This window comes from Homalodisca vitripennis, chromosome 5 (genome assembly GCF_021130785.1).
Source record: "Homalodisca vitripennis isolate AUS2020 chromosome 5, UT_GWSS_2.1, whole genome shotgun sequence".
Lineage (NCBI taxonomy): Eukaryota > Metazoa > Arthropoda > Insecta > Hemiptera > Cicadellidae > Homalodisca > Homalodisca vitripennis.
The window spans coordinates 57,116,393-57,136,849 of NC_060211.1; the positions used below are offsets into that span (position 1 = coordinate 57,116,393).

At 32.1% G+C, this 20,457-nt stretch overlaps 1 protein-coding gene across 2 annotated transcripts; it reads right to left on the reverse strand.

Annotated features, from left to right (window-relative positions):
• Positions 1–1,642: 1,642 nt before the first annotated feature.
• LOC124362243 (CDK5RAP1-like protein) lies at positions 1,643–19,166 on the reverse strand. Of its 2 annotated transcripts, XM_046816584.1 has the most exons (10): positions 18,547–19,166; positions 15,624–15,872; positions 13,101–13,311; positions 12,199–12,344; positions 11,836–12,044; positions 10,147–10,431; positions 9,140–9,289; positions 5,280–5,423; positions 4,678–4,802; positions 1,643–2,476 (listed from the first exon to the last, which is right to left on the reverse strand). In XM_046816584.1, exons 1-9 carry the CDS (start codon positions 18,806–18,808, stop codon positions 4,689–4,691), a joined length of 1,770 nt encoding a protein of 589 aa, XP_046672540.1. In that variant the 5' UTR covers positions 18,809–19,166; the 3' UTR covers positions 1,643–2,476; positions 4,678–4,688. The 2 variants fall into 2 exon arrangements, with proteins under 2 accessions (XP_046672540.1, XP_046672539.1); XM_046816583.1 differs by lacking the exon at positions 1,643–2,476 and having other exon boundaries at positions 4,648–4,802.
• Between the last annotated feature and the right edge of the window lie 1,291 nt (positions 19,167–20,457).

A 20,457-nucleotide genomic window follows, 5' to 3' on the forward strand; every position in this document is an offset into this window, starting at 1 on the left:
GTGCTGGAACTGCGATGTACAGTGCTGTAACTGCAATGCACAGTGCTGTGACTGCGATGCACAGTGCTGTGACTGCGATGCACAGTGCTGTGACTGCGATGCACAGTGTTGTGACTGCGATGCACAGTGTTGTGACTGCGATGCACAGTGTTGTGGCTGCAATGCATGCACAGTGCTGTGACTGCGATGCACAGTGTTTGTGCAATGCACAGTGCTGTGACTGCGATGCACAGTGTTGTGGGCTGCGATGCACAGTGTTGTGGACTGCAATGCACAGTGTTGTGACTGCGATGCACAGTGTTGTGGCTGCAATGCACAGTGTTGTGACTGCGATGCACAGTGTTGTGGCTGCAATGCACAGTGCTGTGTGCACAGTGCTGTGACTGCGATGCACAGTGTGCTGTGACTGCGATGCACAGTGCTGTGACTGCGATGCACAGTGCGTGCACAGTGCTGTGCTGCGATGCACAGTGTTGTGGCTGCGATGCACAGTGCTGTGACTACAATGCACAGTGCTGTGATTGCAATGCACAGTGTGTGACTGCGATGCACAGTGTGTTGGGCTGCAATGCACACAGTGCTGTGACTGCGATGCACAGTGCTGTGACTCTAATGTACCAGTTCACTAACCATTTAAAATATCACATTGAGAAAACTACTAGTACTAGTAAACATCAGTTGAGGTTTGAAAATAATATGTAGTAGCATTTTTTTAATATTTATCCTATATGTAAAATATAACTAAACTCCAAAAAATGTGATTGTTTTGTTATACTATGGGCAATTAATACTTACTATACTGTTTTTACCATTTAATATACATAGTAAAACAAATTATCAAATTAAATACAATACGCCCAATATCCTGTCAGTGGCAGTACTACATTTGGTGGTGAAATTTTTGCTGTAAACTGTGTTTTATCTTTTCCATTGTATAGCCTTATACTGTAAACCAATATATTTTTGAAGAGAGACATACAAGACAATATACTTATAAAGAAAGTGAGGTGAAATGAATAAAGTTAATTACTTTTGTTTGAAATAATTAATGAACTCAACAATCTGTTAAACCCTAGTAGTGACAGTCATTTAACTTGTTAATGGCAGGCCGTTTTGTGTGTTGCACAAGGTATTTTTCTTTTTACCTTTAAAAACACATAATATACAACAGCAATTATGATGTATTATGTATTGCTTTTTTCAGAAAAGAGTGGAGAATAACATCCTGTTCAGAAAACTTGAATTTATAATAGGTGTATATTTGTTTTATTATATATTCTATTGTAAATTATTCAGGCACATATATACATATATATATATATATATATATATATATATATATATATATATATATATATATATATAATTTACTTAAATTATTATATGTATATAATAATATAATTTACTTAAATTTTTAGATTTTTTAAAATTTATTTTGTGAGACCATGGTCTGAAAATATTTTTATTCCTACAACTTCAAAATAGCCAAAAGTTGTAAAACTTTATTATGTAGTTTTTGAAAATATATAAGTTTTTAGGAAAACATACAAAGAAACTAAAAATGTGTTTTGAAAATGTGTAAACATGCATAAAACTAAAAAATTAGCAATTCAACTCAAATAAAAATAATTACACATTTCAGTACAAAATAATGCTATTTATTACACATAAAACTAGGAAAGAAAGAAAAAGTAAATATAAAAAAAATTATACTTTTCACAAACAATTTTCTTGTCTCAATCTTGTACGGATATCATATTATGTCAGTTGTATGTGTATATACAAAAAGTTCATATTAATTATGTAATTAGGAATATATACAGGGCTTGGAAAAGTAAAAAAAAACAAAAAAACCACTATAATACACTAGGCTTTTACAAGATTACTAGTCAGAGTCACTGTTCTTTTCTGCAACTGGCTTTTCCCCCTGCAAAATTAACTTCAATAATGTTCCAATTTATGAAAATTCTTTGTGGACTCCCACACTGCACCCTGGGCCTCAAAATGAAGTCCTTTTCTTTGGGATGCACATGTCACAGCTATCATTTTTTTTCTGGCATTTCAAAGCGGTGACTGGCTACGTCTCCTCCAGACACAACAGCTGGAGTGAGTTTAGAAGGAGATGCCAGGCTCCTAATCAACTCCAGAATGAATTTCTTCCTGGACATACACAGCATACGCATTTGTCACACACATGTTCAGCAAGTTGACAAAGATCTTTTTCCACTACTTCATTGTGTGTCTGGAGCAGGACCAATAGTACAGGGACTTGTCTTTGCAGTCCACACCACCCATCAGTTTATTTGTATTGGTGTATCCACATAGGGTTTGATGGCTTCCATGCCACTCCCACGATTGCGGATAACTTGATCCTGAGCATGGTACGCAGTCGAAATCAGGTAGACTGGTTTCCTTGTAGGTTTCTGCTTGTAAGCTACAAGAAGAACCGGGCCTCTCCTGAAGTACACAGACTGGTCTGCAACAAGAGTAGTACTCAACATAGACTTTGACAGGTCCTTATGTCTTCTTTATAGTCCCTATCAAGTATGTGCTGTTATCCAGCAGTCGCAGAGCAACGGGAAATTTTATTTAGAAGTTGTCGGTAATGACATAATAGCCCTTACCAAGACACCCACCCTTCTCTAACAGATTCAGTACAACTTTTTGGGTGAACGGATCTTGTCCCTCTGCCAAGTAGTTCTTGTCCGAGTATAGCTCAACCTGAACGACATACAATGTTTTAGAGTCTACAAGTTCAAACTTTTTGACACCAAACCTTGCATGCCGTTTGTTTGGTATGTACTGTATGAAAGCATAATTCATCATACCAAACATACTTTCATCCAAGCTTAGGTTCTGTTTGAACGTACAGTTCACTGCATACAGGAAAGGTCAGATTTTTACCCAAGGGTCATAGCCTGGTTGACCTTTGGGTATCTCCTCCCTGGATGTGAGATGCAGCATTGTGTTCAACATCTGGAACTTGCACATGCTCATGGTCTTACCATACCAAGCTATGAACTCAAGGGGATCCGTAGACCAAGAGTCTGCCATAGTTTTGTGTCTGGTATGATTGTCACAAAAACTTTCATCTCTTGTACGAAGTTATAATACTCGTACAGTGGTATTATGCCATGAGTGAAGCCATGATTTTTACTTCAGACCACCAGCACTTTATTTTTCTCTGTTTCCTCAAGACATACAAATTAGTTTCCCGGGTGACTACACCAATCTGTCCTCGAGTCAAAAACAAATGGAAATAATCCAGAGGTTTATGGCTGACAGGGCAATCTCTGGAAACAGGCTGTCTAACCATGAATTTTGATTCCATATTTACAGGTTCCTCGTCATACACCCGAACCCCAACTCCTGAGCTTGGTAATGTTGCTGCAGGCTGGTCATCTAGGCCTGTGGTGTTAGGGATTGGTTGAACTTGTCTGGCAGCTTGTGGTGAAGGTGTCACTTTGTATGCAGTGCTAGCAGCTTGTTCAGGTTCCCCCTTATCTTCTACATCTACCATATTCCTTATAGGACGTCTTATCAATCTAGAGTCATCAGAGTCAAAGTCTGAATCAGGGATAAATAGATCATAACTCCTTGATTAGTAGTCCAGTAACAATTCACTCATTAGCAATTCTATGTCTGACACATCACTCTCATCTACATCTAACTCATTGTGCATTGAGTTGTAACCAAAGAAGAGTTCCTATAGAAAGAAGAACAGAAAAGGGAAGTAAAATAAAGTACATAGACCAAAAGAAAACAAGTCAATTGTTAAATGGTTTATAGTTTGTAATATGCCTACAACAAGACAGCAACTAACAATATAAAATTTCGTAGCCAAAAATGTTATTGTCTTGAGCCCATAAGAAAAAAAAACTTGTTAGAAAAGAAGAATAAAGTAATGAAATTATATTTAGAGTAAGAAAATGAGTCAATATTCACTTGGTTTATAGTGTGTATTAGCACTTCAGAGGCCTAGGCCTAGAACAAAACAGTAACTATCAATTTGAAATGTAGTAACAAAAAACATAATTGTTTTGAGTCATAATAAAAAGAAACTTATTAGAAAGGAAGAATAAAGTAACAAAATTATATTTATAGTGAGAAAATAAGTCAAATAGTTAGTTCGCTTATTGTTTGTAATGGTTCTATATGACTTGGGCTAAAACAAAACTATGATATCCATCTAAATTTTGTAAACAAATATATTACTGTTAGTATTATTTACTAAAACTACTCACATAAGAACATTACAGGACCATAATAAACACGTTTTGTGCAATAATCAATAAATACTGTTATCGAATGTAATAAATGAACAAAATAACCAATACAGTCAACAACTATGCCGGACTATAAAAACAGAGTTGAAAGTAAATTACACTTTATAAACAGCTGATTGTGTCATCTGTGCACTCGCTACGACTATTGAATACAATGTCTGCAGACAGGACAGATTCTGATGTTTGCATTGGTGCCCAAATCATGTTAATACGACGAGTTTCCGTACTATAATAAGTAACGTATTGACTAATCGACTACCAATTGTCAATTGCCAACAACTGTGGGACTGTCACCGACAAATAGTCATCGATTACCAACACTAGGGTTAATTATTCTATAGGCTCCACATAGGGAAAACAATTAAGATTACACAAAGTCAATGTTTATTACCTCAATAGTATTTATACAATCACTGAACAACAGTTGACTTCTTCTTCTCCTCTATTATTGTACCTGGCGAGAGTTGTATGGTACAGAGGGATTCCTTTTAATACTTGTGATGAAGCACCAGTTATCTGAAATTGATAAGTTGGAATCTTATTTACAATAAGTTTTGCCGTATATTTGATTGTTATCTTATTCATTATTCTCAACTGTAGTTAATGGTTCACTGATATAAAGCAACTTATTGATAAAAGTACTGAGACTACAGATTGCTAAGTATTCTACAGGGACAGACTAAAATCATGTCTTTGTCTATCTGTTCATCTGTTCAATAATTCTGGACCAATAAAGAACTCGATTAATTTTGGGGTCAAAGGTCAAAATTAAAAGTAAAAATAAAATTTTATTTTCTTTTTTTTTATTTTATAATTTTAAATATTTTTTTCACTGGTTTTATGGGTAACCATGGTGACAGGCAACAGCAGAATAAACAAATTTGTAAACAAACAGCAAAATCATATGACATTATACCATGTGATAAAGTAACATGTGATGAAATCATTATTTTAACATAAAACATTTCAAGAATGATATCTATATGGCCTTACCTTTACTGCTACATAGTCTCCAGGAGTTATGGGAGAGACAGGACCTTCCCCACAGATCTCTTGGCACACGTCAATCTTGGGTATTATTACTTTGGTATTGCCGTCATTGCGTCCTGCTAAATGTTCTTTCGATCTTTTGCTTTCCTTGAACAAATTGTAAATATTGAAAAAAAACCTACTACTGCAAAAACTTTTAGTCAAAATATCGTCACAATTAAAAAATTAGTAAATAATGATATTTTGGAAATTGCGATGATAGTCTTTGATGGAACAATATCACATTACATTTATCAGTCACATCTAAAATACTAAACAACATACATCTAAAACACCACATTATTCTACACTTACAACCGCTTAAATGATCAACAACCAGTAAAAAAGGTACACTTGCATTCCCTTTATTTTTTCTTCTTTACCTTTATAAATAACACTGATTATAGTAAATTGATTCATTTGAACAGTTTATATTGAAAAATAAATAGGTTAATTTTATAGATATTCTGCCTAAAGATCTCACTTTATAACCTTTTTTGTAAATATTTTTGTTGACTAAATAAATTGATGTATATTATAAAATATAAACTACAAAATTGTTGCCAAAACCATAATTCTCTTTTTTTTGCACTTTATATAAATCTGTAGATTTCCATGGTTACATAGGTGTTTGGTATACTAATTAATTAATAACATTCTCTAGCAAACAAACTGTAACAGGTCAAATTACGACATTTGAATATTCGCGGGGAATTGGCAGACTGTGACGTCAATGAATCGGCAGACTGTGACATCAGTGAATCACATGTTGTCGGAATTGAGATTTATTTAATAACGAAGACATTTATTGAACTTTATACGGGAAAAGATTTGATTAATTAAAATGAAGTAAACATAACCAAAATTGTGTTTTACAAAAACATTAAATAGAATTACGCAGAAGAGCCAATTGTGGTATGAATGACTTGTAAATTTATGACGTCATAAAGCACATGTTGCTAAAAATTTAAATAAAAAGCTTTGAAAAATTAATAAAAAGAAAATAGAAATACTTAAATTGATTAATTATAATAAACGTGATAAATTTCGACAATTATAAGAAAGAATTAAATTAAATTTATTCGTGAAGACGCTGATTTGAATGAGAGAAGTGATGAGTGTTGTTTTGAATCAGTATCCGTCGTATTGTACGGAGATTCGTTCTTCTACCACCAGACTCGAAGCAAGGAGGTTGTGTTAGTTCTCCTGGGAAAGTAATGATCTGTTGTATAGTATATTGAAATTTAATCAAGGATGGGATATTGTTTAGACTTTTAAAATTATCAAAGCACTGCAAGGTGAGTGAGTTTATAATATTTTTGAGAGTGTGACATTTAATAAACTAATCTCGTGGTCACTTGCTTTGACTTTCTTTAAATATCCCTTTTACAAAAAGTGTGGAGTGATGTTAAATTTTGTAATTATTACTTAATATATTTTGGAACCCTGACATACACACAGACTTGTCTCTGGTGATAACACCAGAGATATTCAAATCTAATAATTTTTGAGTAATACGAGGAAATACAGCTAGCATTGGACAAGATGGCGACCGATACTATGATGAACAACATGGTATAACAACGTGCCACTGGTGACAAGGCGCGTACAACTACATGGTGAGTGAATAATTCTAAAGAACTGACTTTCAGCAAATTATCGTAACCAATGTGGGAGTGACACATAGCAAATTGGTGTTATAACCTGGGACTCTCATCAAATTTACACTCGCATCAAATTTGACCTACATCAATAGGCGCAGCAACGAGGGGTCCTCATCAAAATTGACATCTCATCAAATTTGGCTTACATCAAAACATAAACTACAACTCATTCATCCATTACATGCACCACACTCATTGTTCTTTTGCATTCACCTCAAAACTAGTACATAAGTATGTGTGTGGTTTATGGCAATGATATTAAAATTAAAGAGCAGTTGCAGGCACTAACAGATGGGCAAAATCTTGCCATCCAAAAAAAGTGTACAAGTAAGTCAACGATCAAGATTATGTTGGTTGTGGTTTTTTATTGCCGGCATTGTCCATAAAGAATTTGTCCCATGTGGTTAGGAATAAACAATAAAATTTAACAAGGAATTATTGTATGTTAAACATAACACGCTGAGGCCTGAAAACAGTAAAACCTCTGTTGGGCATCATGACAACGAGTAAGCTTACACATCGCTCCTTGTCCACAGCTATCTAGTTAAACATTACAGCTCTCGTGTTTTCCCAACAGACCTGTTTTTTCCTAAATATAAAACCATACTGAAGAAGTGTTGCTTTTAAACTTTAGAAAAAATTCAGAACAACATGGTAAGAAACATGGATGCCACCTCAGAGAGTGTTTTGAGAAGCTCTTAAAAACAGACAAAACAATACTTTATTTTTGTTTCTGAACTGTACTCAACCAGCTACAAGAAAATTACTATTTCAATTCTAGTACAAAATCAAAACCTTTGCAGGTTAGTCAACGTGTACCTCAAGACTATGTACTTGGACCAATACTGTTTGTATCTTTTACCAATGACCTATCACAACCGGTAATTTAACACAGTGGATCATTTTACAGTTTGTACTATGTAAATTATACAGTTTGTTGTTATAACCTTATGATTGATATTGTAACTATTCTTAACCCTCCAACTGATGACCGACGGTAAAGCCGTTCATCAATAACGCTTGTGAACTGATAAAAGACGGCACAGCCGTCGGTCAACTTTCTGCTATTATTACGCGAAAACCGTTTAAGTTATAAAAACATAACTTTCACCAGGTGAATCCTCTACTAATAAATACAGATTCATTTTATATAGTTTATATTTGTAATATTACTCGTTGTCAGCTGATATCAATGCAAGGCATACAGCTGACGGACTATGTAGCTGGTGATATGCTGCACGGCTTTGACGTTCTTTGTTGCTAGGTTATTATGTAGGCTAGTTGTTCATAATTGATTGTTATGTTGTGAAATGGCCGATCCTTGTTCAAATTATATAAGTGAACTATTGGATGATGAAAATATTAGTTCTGATGATGAAAGTGACATATTAGCAAATAAAGTGCATGATGATATTTCTTTGTCAGATTTGTTGTCAAGTAGTGTGGATGATTATAAACCGGTGGAATGTGAGTTGGGTTGTGAAAATTGATAATGCCAGTGAAAACAATTCATTATCTGATATTCCTCTTGCCCAAGGAATATATCAAACACCACTACGGATATGGGTACTGCAAAAAAAGTAGTACTGGTACATATTTTACATTTTTATCAAAACACTTTTTTGTGTTGTAAATAAGTGTATATATGTTATAATCTTTTTGTTCATTACAAAACTGTGTATATTTTGTACATTTAGAGTATGTTACTATCTCAAGTCATGTGAAAGTTACAGAAAACAAAAAATTTATAATACACATTTTTCAATTTATGTACAAATAAAAAAGCAATACTCTAGTAAGTGCATATTTGTATTATTTTACATTTTTCTACGGTTTCTAATAAAAAATGTATATATAACATAAAAAATGTATATATAACACTTATTACTTAGCATTTACTACATACTGTTAAAAAATATATGGAAAATGACCAAAACCAAAAAACACAACAAAACCAGTGTATCATTCTGGGAGTTTCTTATCATCAGTCGGAGAGTTAATGGACAAGTTAATAAAAATTATTTGACTTTGTTATTACTTCTAATACAAAATTTTAGTAATATGTATAGTATAACTGAGACAGTCTCAAGGCCACCATGAAGCCAAATGCTGGCAATGTAATAGTAAGTTAAACTAATTTAATATGGCTAACAACAATACCCCTTCCACTAATATCAGCTGAGTCAATCCAATTTGAGCATTGTTCAATTCTTCAGCATCATATCTGAACTGATTAACTAGCATATCCACTCTCTTTTGCTTCACTTCACTTGGCACATCATCCTTGTAGCGTCTGTGAGCCGTTGTTTTCTGCAAGTTATCACAACATTACTAGACAAAATTGCTGACCAATCACCTATGTTTACAATATAGTTTTAAACATAACTTCAAACAGACAAAGGTTTCTTACCATTTCTATCAACATGATATATTTGGAATACTGAAGATTTGGTAGTATAAATAAATACACTTTCACTTGTTAATAACTTGCTAAGATAATATTTAGTACAATGAACATTAGTACCTAATATACATAAAAAACTAAAGAAAACTTGTATTTTGAAGAATTATACTATACTTTAGTAAAAAATAAGATTAAAAAAACGGGTACAAACGATGAAGATATTTGACCATCTCAATGTTTTTTGTTTAAAATTTGTTATTGACAATTTATGATTTTAAAGGATAGTAGGATTTTGAACATTTGCCACCATTATATTACAAAATAAGTCATAATTATGGCAAATGTCTGAAATTCTACTGTGATCTCAATGTTATAATGTTATCGTTCTTAAAAAAACAAACATAAAAATGTTGGAAGATCTCTTTCTTCTTTTATCAACTCTGAACTTTGGATGGAACTTCTCAATAAACCTTACATCAATTTTTTGTTAATTTACAACTTTCAGTTAGGTAACTTGATAATTACTCTTGTAAAGTTCACTTTTCACTCTTAAAGTTTACAGTGAACATTGTTATGAAATTGGAGAAAATTGTAATCTTTTCATCAACTTTACATTCTTTAGTACCCTTACTAAAACATAACAATATGCCCTATCAACTAAATAGGGTCAACTACAACTTTCTAATTTTATTTAAATTACAAAGGAACAACAGCTCTAGTAGTACAATAAGAATTTGTTAAACTATGTACAGAAAAACATTACCTCACGCATGCTGTAGGGAAATATGTAGGCAAAATTGTATTTAACTTCTTTCACTAGATTCAAAGTGTCCTCAAATTCGCTATCAGTTTCTCCACAGAATCCACATATAAAATCTGAAGATATAGTGACCTCTGGTAGAACTTCACGCGTGTGCCTGATCAAATCCAGGTAAGCCTCTTTTGTGTAGCCTCTTCTCATGCGTTCCAGGACCTGATTATTGCCTGACTGAGCAGGCATGTGTAGACTACGGCAAATATTTCTTCTCTCAGCTATGATGTTCAAGACCTTAGGACAGACGATCAGCATGGAACATTACACACAATGGCAAAGCTCATAGGTTAACAGTTTTTGAAGTATATGCAATAGATCTTTTATGGACTAAGTCTCTCAGAATCCAAGATTTTATGTTCTAAAAATAACAATATCAACTTAACAGTCAGTTTTTATATTATTAACACTTCAATAGTTAATTATATTTACCCTAAAAACTTTGTTTTTCTTAAACGTTTTATTTGTGTATTATTGACATGTTTTTTTTATTAATGTTTTAAAAGATAAGACATGTCTTGCTACCTTCACCTTTAATGCTGGTGTATACTGTATGACACCATTACTCTCAATCTGGCTCTGCACTGTAAAACAAGACTGCCGCAGTCAATGTGTTAAGTGAAAAATTATGCTTAAGTTATAGTATAGAAAAGCTGCAATAGTTTTTTTTCCAATAATAATTTCATAATTTTTTATTTCATAATATTATCCTCTAACAAGTAACATGACATGGACCTTAAAGTTTTTATTTCTATGCTGTTGTGATTTTGAAAATCTATGAATACTGTATATGTATTGAACTTACAACTAATACAAATCCTTGAACCTTCTTTTGGTTTCACTCAAAATTAAATGCCCAATATTTATATTATTTTTGTCTGTTTACTATGGTAAATATTTTAAGTATTACATTAAAGAATACATTACATTTAAAAAGTATTTGTTTTGTTTGTAATTGAATCAAGTACTGATATCAAATAAATATTGAGTAGCCATTATTCAATATTTATTTGATATTTGATTTATTATTCATTGGGCATATAAATATCGTAAAGATTATTAAGTATAATGAAAACATACTGAATGCAATGATATACATTATAATATACTTCTTTTGTGCTATACATGAAAACAAATTAAGACAATGTATAGGGTACTAAAAATACTCTATCATTGAGAGATATTTGACCAACAGTTCCAGAGCTAAAGCAAAATATATAAAATACCCAATTCTGACCAAGCTACACTCTGGTATTTTCTTTTCTGAGAAGCTGACACTACATGTTAAAGTAAAATGTTCAGCTCTTTATTGCTCAACTCATTGTGGAATTGTGTGTCAAGTGAATGTGAGATCTCACATCAGTATCACAAATACTGCATGCTTATTGCTTGTATAACTGATAACTGGAATATCTTTCCTTTATAACCCCAAAAGGAAATGTCTCCAAAGTAACACAATTTGGGCAGTAAGTTCAAACATGAATAAAAACATTATATTTAATTTTTAGGAACTGTTAAATTTTGGTATATTTCCAAATAAAATACCAAACTTAACATCAGATAAAGAATACTGACTGTCTACTGACTCATCTACTGATAAAAAGAGCAAACAGTTTATAATTAAATATATAAAGAAGTTACCTCGTCAGGAAAATCTTTAGGGTGAGGTGATGTAAATCGTATCCTGAGGTTAGGGTGGGCAGCAGACAATTTGTCTAAGAGATCAGCAAAGTTCAGTCCCCGTTTTTTAGGTTTATACACTGTTTTAAATCCTTTTACAGTTTCCATTTTTTGGCCACTCAAAGAATAAGACTGTGTTGATAAATCCTGATAACTATTCACATTTTGACCTGTAAAACATATATTCAATGTTAAAAATTGGATAAAAACAGATGTTTAAAAAATGTACAGTCCAATAGTTAAACATACATTACTGTCAAGAGTTTTATGATTATAAAACTGAGAATTGCATGAAAGCTGAGTGAATAAACAATTAAAATATACCTAGTAGTGTTATTTCCTTCACCCCTTGGTCGACAAGATGTTGTACTTCATTGACGATTGATTGAACAGGTCGCGAACGCTCTCTACCTCTGGTAAAAGGCACAATGCAGTAGGTACACATATTGTCACAGCCACGCATTATTGACCTGGAACATTAATATTACGTTAAAAAGTAAACCTCTTCAAATGTTAAATCTTTGTTGTTTTACTGAATGTTATTGAGATGTTTACAGAAACAGGTTTGTAAATTTTAGATAAATATATTCTTTTATGCAAAAAAACTTACTTTTCATTTTGTTCTATTTTTTATATATTGTCCACTAAATTATTTTCACTATTCATGTTCCTCTCATCATTACGTAAACAAATCCAATCGTCTAAATTTGTGCGTCTTATATTTCCATGGTACAATAAACACTTTTATATCTAAAACTATAAAATACTCCAGGATGGATGACATACGACAAAAACACTGGTAGCTGTCTGTACTATGTAACAAAAATATTGAGAAAAGTGTAAGGACCAACCTTTGACAATGGAGAGTGAAGGATCAAGCACAATCGGGAATTAAGAGAACCGTATACAAAGATTATAACTGAGATACGAAATAAAAGCATTAGGTGGACAGGGCACATATTGAGGAAAGAGGACAGCACCAAGACAATCCGGAGAACAACCTGGAAGGCAGAAGACCCCTTGGACGACCAAAGCTAAGTTGGTGGGATCAGGTGAACAAGGACCTGAGAAAACTAGGAAGAAGGAAAGAAGATGTAAGATGCAGAAATATCTAGAGTATTGGTGAGGAAAAGAACCACTCAGGGTACCAATGACCACAGCATTAAGTAAGCTAATGATAATATTTCATTGCATAAAAAGCTTTATAGACATTTTAAAAACCTTACACAAATGCAGACTTAGATCCTTCATTCAATCTAACGGGCATCACATCAGCATATGTCTCATCAAGTGATAACAACACATTGATGGCAGTCTGGTCATTGTAGGTAAGTGCCAGCAGTCTAGGCAAGTCTCTGTAGCTGTCTGGGCCAGCGACTACATCCACAATCTGCTCTTTCTCCAATAAAGTATGCTTCAATCTTTCAGCCATGCAACCTAGACAGTTTTAATACTTTGTTTAGTATTCTGATTACTTGTTAAATCTATTATTACAAAATAAAAAGGATCTCATTATTTAAACCATTACAAAATCTATTTAAAGACTAAAGAAACAACACAAACACAAAGTTGGACAAAGTTGTATTTAAGAAGTATATTATAATACTCTGGGGATTGATATATTGTACATGAAATTATAGTTCTGTTAAGTATTGAGATTGGGCTCATTTTCTATACTCAAAGACTCATAAGTTGCCGGCCAATTGGAAAATGAGTTTTTTTTTTTTAGAATATAGGTGCAGTGAGTTAACAAACAATAATTGTTCTCACCTTGTCTTGTGGCAGAGGAGCATTATCAAATAATGCTAGAGGTAATAGAGGTTTTAGTTTGCATTATTGTTAAATTTGGTTTCTTTTGGCTAGTGCAAACATTATGTAAGTATTTTTATTTTATTTATTTACTTTATTACTAACAGACAATCTTTCACCAATGATTATGGACAATCAATGGTTTGGAAAAGGCAATGGATTGTAAGTGATTTACAATTGGCTTAATCCTACAGTTATTATATAGTGTATATTCTTTTCTAACTAAATAATGATTTTTAAAGTTGTACAACAAAGTTCTTGGGCTCACATGGCCAGTGTCATACCTAACATCACAGTCTTCTGTTTCACACCACCTCAAACATTGCTTATACAACAAACTTCATTAAATATTTCGGCCTAGATGTGGAGAGCCACCTTTGGTCAATAAATGTTAAACAAAAGCTCCCAATAATAAGCAATTGTCAATATAGACGAGTTGAAGACAGAGCTTTCTCATGATTGGCTGAAGCTTGACCAACCACAGACCAGTTATTATTAATATGACTTCTGTTTCACAGGTTGCCGTTTCAAAACGATTTCACACAATCTCTTTGTTGAAGTTATTTTGCTTCTTGGTTATTATCAATCACACATTACATACGGTTTGATTTTATGGGGCGGTTCCACTGCAATTTCAAAAATTCTGCTAGTTCAAAAAAAAAGGTAATAAGAACGCTCTGTAAAGCAGGCCCATTGGATCACTGCTGACCTCTTTTTATACAACTCAAAATTCTGAGTCATTAACCTTTACATTTATTATATCTTAATATTTACTCAAATTAACCTACATCTGTTTTCCACTAGACAAGACATTTACGCCCACTTAACACGAAATAAATGTAAACTTAATATACCTCAGCACAGATTAGAAAAAACTGGCTTCTCACACAAAATAAATTCTGTATAATTTTCCAACAAGTTAGATGATTCTGCTCAGATTGCTCCACTCAATAGTTTTTTTTTTTTTAAATAGCAATGTAAAAATAACTTTTTTAAATATACACCTATTATGTAATCTAACCTCACTTATATTTTTATTTATAAATTATTGACAAAATACGTATTGCATTGTATTGTATTATTGTTACTTAACATTGTACTTGACTATGCTTATTTCATGTTGATGATCAATGGCAATAAATATTTTGATTTTGACTTGATATTTTTAAGTTTCACTTTTACTCTTGGATAATATTAGGGAATTTTTACCAGTACTTTTGTTTTGTCGAGTTATATTGGTTGTTTGGTCGTGAATATGTGTTCTGCAAAACACATTAGGCACAATAAACACATAGTAAAACCAGCCACATCACCAAAGGTGGCTCTCCACAGAGAGGCCGAAATATTTCAAGTAGTTAATTGTATAAACAATATTTCGATGTTGTGTGAACCGGAAGACTTTGATGCTAATTAACATAACAAAGTCTCATCTAAAGCACTGTCTAATCCTATGGAAAGACACATTGTGTTTTGACAATTTTTGTGAGTTTGTAACATTGAAATTTTAATTCTGTATATTAAGAAGAGGAACAATCTTCCACTCAAGTTAAGATAAGCCTCTCTTTCTAACCCATAAAAATACAGTTAATTCAAATCTCAGTTATTTGCGAACATAATTTAATTACATTTAGTGTACTATAACACTACAACGTGTACAAACACAAGTAAGTTTATGTTGTGGACATACAACTTTCAGAGTGTACTGTAATCAACAGAACATTTCTAAACGTACAATATTATAAGTTTAGGAATAACTTATAAAAATAATAGCATACTGTAAATTAGAAATAAATAAAATATGTGAAAATTCAATCTGCAATAAAATATGTGAAAATTCTATCTGCAAACAATTTCTAGGATTTAAAAGGTCTATGATTTATAAACATGCTAGTTACCATAAACTATAATTTCATATTTTCTGATATTCGGTAATTACTTACCAAGTACACCAATTTTCAATGGCGTCTTGTTGGGTCCCCTGGAATTTCTTTGTTTTAAACTTTTTAGATTGTGTATAAGTTTATTCCATATTTTATTTTCAGCTCCTTCTCTAATAGCACATGTCATTATGAGCACAACGTCAGCCTCATTTAGTACTTCAGTTTTTTCAAAGCCAGCTGATTTGAGTATTGACCAAACTATTTCCGTGTCACTGACGTTCATCTGGCAGCCATGCACATCGAAAAACACTAAAGAACAACAGAAAACGTATATAACTTACCATATTACTTAAACAAATTTTCAGAGGTAGTGTGTTCAACTAATGGTAAAAACTTGAGTACTAATAATAAGGTAAATGAAAATGGTTGATGAAAAGATACAAAAAATATAAAGAGACTACTAACAATTTTGTATGCACAACAGAGGTACTAGTGTTCTATTACCCTCATTTTTATAATCCATTTCAGTTATTAATCTTATAATCTTGTCTGTATAAGTTGTTAAAACTGTTCCACTCAGTGCCTGAAACTGTAGTACTGCTGTAGTTATTGATAATGTCAGAATTGTCTAGTGAATAATTTTACACTACATCTACTTAAAGAATAGCCATATTTACAAGACTGCAGTTTAGTGTTTCTTTTTAAGTTTATGATCTGTTAGGCCTTGTTGGCTAAAATGTCAAGAGAGGGAAACCGCATTCATGATCAACTACTTCCCCTCTCATGTTATGGGTCTAGGATCAGTGAAGCCAATTTTCATTGTACAAACACAAAACCTGGTTTCCTTTGAAATCAACAGAGAAATACCCCTTAAGAAAGAAATTGATTGTCAATCACGGTAATTCTGGTGGAGGTCTGGGTCGAAATAGGGAGGGTATCAATAGGGCTAAAAATATGACTCAATACTCTTTTTCTCAAATCATATTTTTTGTAGCTTGTACACTTAAATCCAACCCTCAGGCAACCAAATAAACGTTAAATCAGTATCAGCTACATTTATGAAGACTAACTATTAGACCTAGTTGCCCGGTCTAAAAAGTTGTCACTATGGTTGACATTAAAATGCACAAAATATTCACTCAACCCAAAATATGCCTTCCACATGTCTGTGACTATAGATATAAAGGGTTTTTCGGCTATACACCAACATCTTGAAGCCTAGAAATTTTATAACCTTTTAAAACAATTTCATTAAGTTTTCTAAAGTTGACTGTCATTTTAAATTGAGAGTTTAACTTAATTGAGTCCCTTATTAAGTTAAACACAAAAATATTATTTTTCTTATCTGAATTATTTACAGAAGACGTAAGTTAAGTTAATTATTTTTCAAATAAATGAATCAGTATTGGTTGGTCATATCGATGATTATAATTTAGTTAATATAATTTTTTAACATCAATATAAAAAACGGGTCCACTTTTCGCACTCTACCCTCTAGTATACATAAGTAATAATATAGTGGTGAATAAAAAAACTGTCAAGGAGGCTATTTGTATTTATAACATGTAACAAACACAACAATGTAACTTTTTACTATTTTGAAGGATAAATGTGTCTGACAGCTTGTGACACAAATAACACATGTACATTGCCACTGTATTTGCAGCCATTGGGTAGAGTACGATAAGCGGATCCGGTTTTTTATATCGAAGAATGTAATCATCGATATCTAATATTCACATCTCAAATCCTAGACTATCAATCAATATAAAATATCTATAGTCCTCAATAACAACCATATGTTTTAAATGAAAATATAAATTTATTTTAATATTTACAGTGATCAAACAAATTATTATAACCAAAATTAGGAAAAGTGAAGACGACCATATTTGCTCCTCTCACAGTTAGATTTGTTTCTTTCCCACAAATTTCACAAAATGGGTTTTTCGGTACGAGTCCTACATTTTGAAGCCACGAAAAACATGTCTTATCATCTTTCAAAGCAGTGTTGTGTAGTTTTCTAAACTTGACTGCCATTTTTAACAATCAAATGTTACTTATGTAAAATTGAAATATTACCCTACGTGTATTATTTGAAAGTGTTTAAGTTACAGCTGTTGATATAGATTATTTAAGTTAATTTTTTAAAATAATTAATTAGTATTGATTGATTATATCGATGGTTATGATTAAGTAATATTGATTGCCAATTTCGATATAAAAAACCGGGTCCGCTTATCATACCCTACCCACTTACTATACTAGCCAAAGTGGATAAAGTAAATAAATATTTAGGTTACTTTTATTTGATATATATATATATATATGGGTACGGTCCAATAAGCGGACCCGGTTTTTTATATCGAAATTGGCAAACGATATTACTTAATCATAACCATCGATATAATCAATCGATACTGATGAATTATTTTTAACAACTTAAATAATCTATATGAACAGCTGTAAACACTTTCAAATAATACAAGGTAATATTTTAAATTTCACGTAACATTGTGTATTAAAATGGCCGTCAATCTTAGGAAGCTTCACGAAATTGCTTTAAAAGACGATAAAATATGTTTTTTATGGCTTCAGGATGTTGGGTTTAGTACCTAAGAATCCATTATGTGATATTTGTGGAAAGGTAACAAATGTAACTGTCAGAGGAGCTAACATGGTCGTCTTCAGATGCAAAAAAAGAAGGTAATGGTGGACACAACTTTAGTAAAAACGTTTTCGTTCTGTTTCATTTAGTTAAAGTTATGAGTTTCCCTGATTTTGGTTATGTTCATTTATTATTTGTTATCATTAAATTCACATTTTAATTTAAACATATGATTGTTATTACTTTTATATCGATTGATAGTCTATGATTCGATATGCGAATATTAGGTATCGATGATTATATTCTTCGATATAAAAAACCGGGTCCGCTTATTGGACCGTACCCATATATATTAATTAATAACAATCAACTTACCCTTACGGTTATTGGAGTGAACATCACAATTACTTGTGTATGGTACATTTGCGCTATCCCCAATTAAATCCAAATGTTTTAAGTTTTCATATTTTATAAAATCATGTAACGTTGGCTCATTATTTGGGACTACTTTCGAATTTTTACTAGTTCTATTGATATTACATTGACTAAAATAAGCTGTTGACACAATTTGAATTTGATTAAGCTTGAAATAAGAATAATACAAATTTTTACAATTACCAAAAAAGTTTAACTTCATTTTCAATTATCCTGAATCAAGACTTAAATGTACATTAAATTGACAAACCTCTACATAGTATTTCTATCGAACATGATGATCAAGAATTGTTTTATTATTATAGTTAGTGAATGAATATGATCATAGTGTCCATTAAAACTATGCTTTGATACTGCAACGAGATAAGCTATCATAAATACTAAATCAGGGATATTTTAAAATAATTTTCAGCTCTCTACCTAGAGTATAAGTAATCTCTTACTTTTATCTATCCAAATAAACAAACAGCACAATTATAATATCATAACATAACCTAAACAAACTCGACCGTGACCTAACCTTACAAACCAAATTAGCAACTAGGCTTGTCTTGGCTTATGGTTGAATACATATCAACCAACATCATTCAAATAAAGTTAAAAGTAAGGTGTAATGAAAAATACAATGTACACCAGCTGATGAACAGCTGAGCTAAGCCTGTTTGCAATATATTTTAAAAGAAAAATACAGTTTAGAGTTTTCTGCTTTAGCCATAGAGTTGTAAAGTACAGAACTAACGCAGCTCACTAAAAATAATTCTTCCGTTAAAAAATAATTTACATGCAGATTGTTTCCACTTCCCACCGGAACAAACAAGTTCTGAAATTCTTATCTAAGTAGAATGTCATCTTTGTCAGTTACGTAGTTGAAGCAAGAAACTATTTATTCCTTTCCTTACTTATTTTACTGTAAAACCAAGATACAACCGATTATTTATCTTCTCACAATACACTTATATGAAGCTGGCTATATGATACAAGAGATTATGCTAACAAAGACATTTTATACAGCTAATGCTCAGGCAGACTAAAATGGTCTTTGAGAAGATCCGTTTTCTTTGTCAGTTACGTAGTTGAAGCAAGAAACTATTAATTATTCCTTTCCTTACTTGTATCTTTGAATTAATATACTTGTAATTAGTATAATCAAAGCTTACATTAAACAATGATGATTTGGCTGGTCTGAGCTTTCAACACTTCTTGCACACAATAACAGACAAATCTCTACACTTCAAGATAACCATATTTCCTCCCACCTCAGTAACTGTACAACAATGCATACAGAGGTTCATCAACTGCAGCAATAGCTCAATATAACAATAATCCGCTAAAATGGGGCTTTACAAATAGTGATGGATATATATTCCTAGAGTTACTAAAACTAAGGCAACTTCTTTGGAATGTTTAATCCCTTTCATTGTTAGCAAGTGCAAAGAATAGGATATATCCCCAAATATTAGTATCGAAAAAGCAGTTAAGTGATATTTAGTTTCATGAAGAACCTTCTTTTCATTTTATTATTTTATATAAATATAGATTGTAATTTTTTTATGTAAAACAATAATGTAAACTATATTGTGGCTCTTGTTTTACACTAATAGTATAGTTTATACATTATTTATGGTTAGGTGTTATACATTAAGAGAGGACTTAATAGTCATAACCTCGCCAATTGAATGTTTTTCTTTGTATTTAATAAAGACATTTTTCATTTCATTTCATTTTCAAGTGCTCAAATACGTGGAATTACTCAGAACATGGGTGTGTACCAATACTAATCCATTGATTATTGCTAAAATCCATTTCAAAAACCTTCAAAATGGAACGATTTCTTCTGTACCGGTCATTACA

Bases quoted from the DNA above. Each gene is read 5' to 3' on its own strand.
- LOC124362243 (XM_046816584.1), bottom strand. From the start codon at position 18,808: ATGAAGTTAAACTTTTTTGGTAATTGTAAAAATTTGTATTATTCTTAT. The intron at 13,312-15,623 runs GTAAGTAATTAC...AAAACTGTCTAG, and splicing joins ATTGAAAATTGGTGTACTTG to GTTGCATGGCTGAAAGATTG. The intron at 12,345-13,100 runs GTAAGGTTTTTA...TTAATGTTCCAG, and splicing joins GGATCTAAGTCTGCATTTGT to GTCAATAATGCGTGGCTGTG.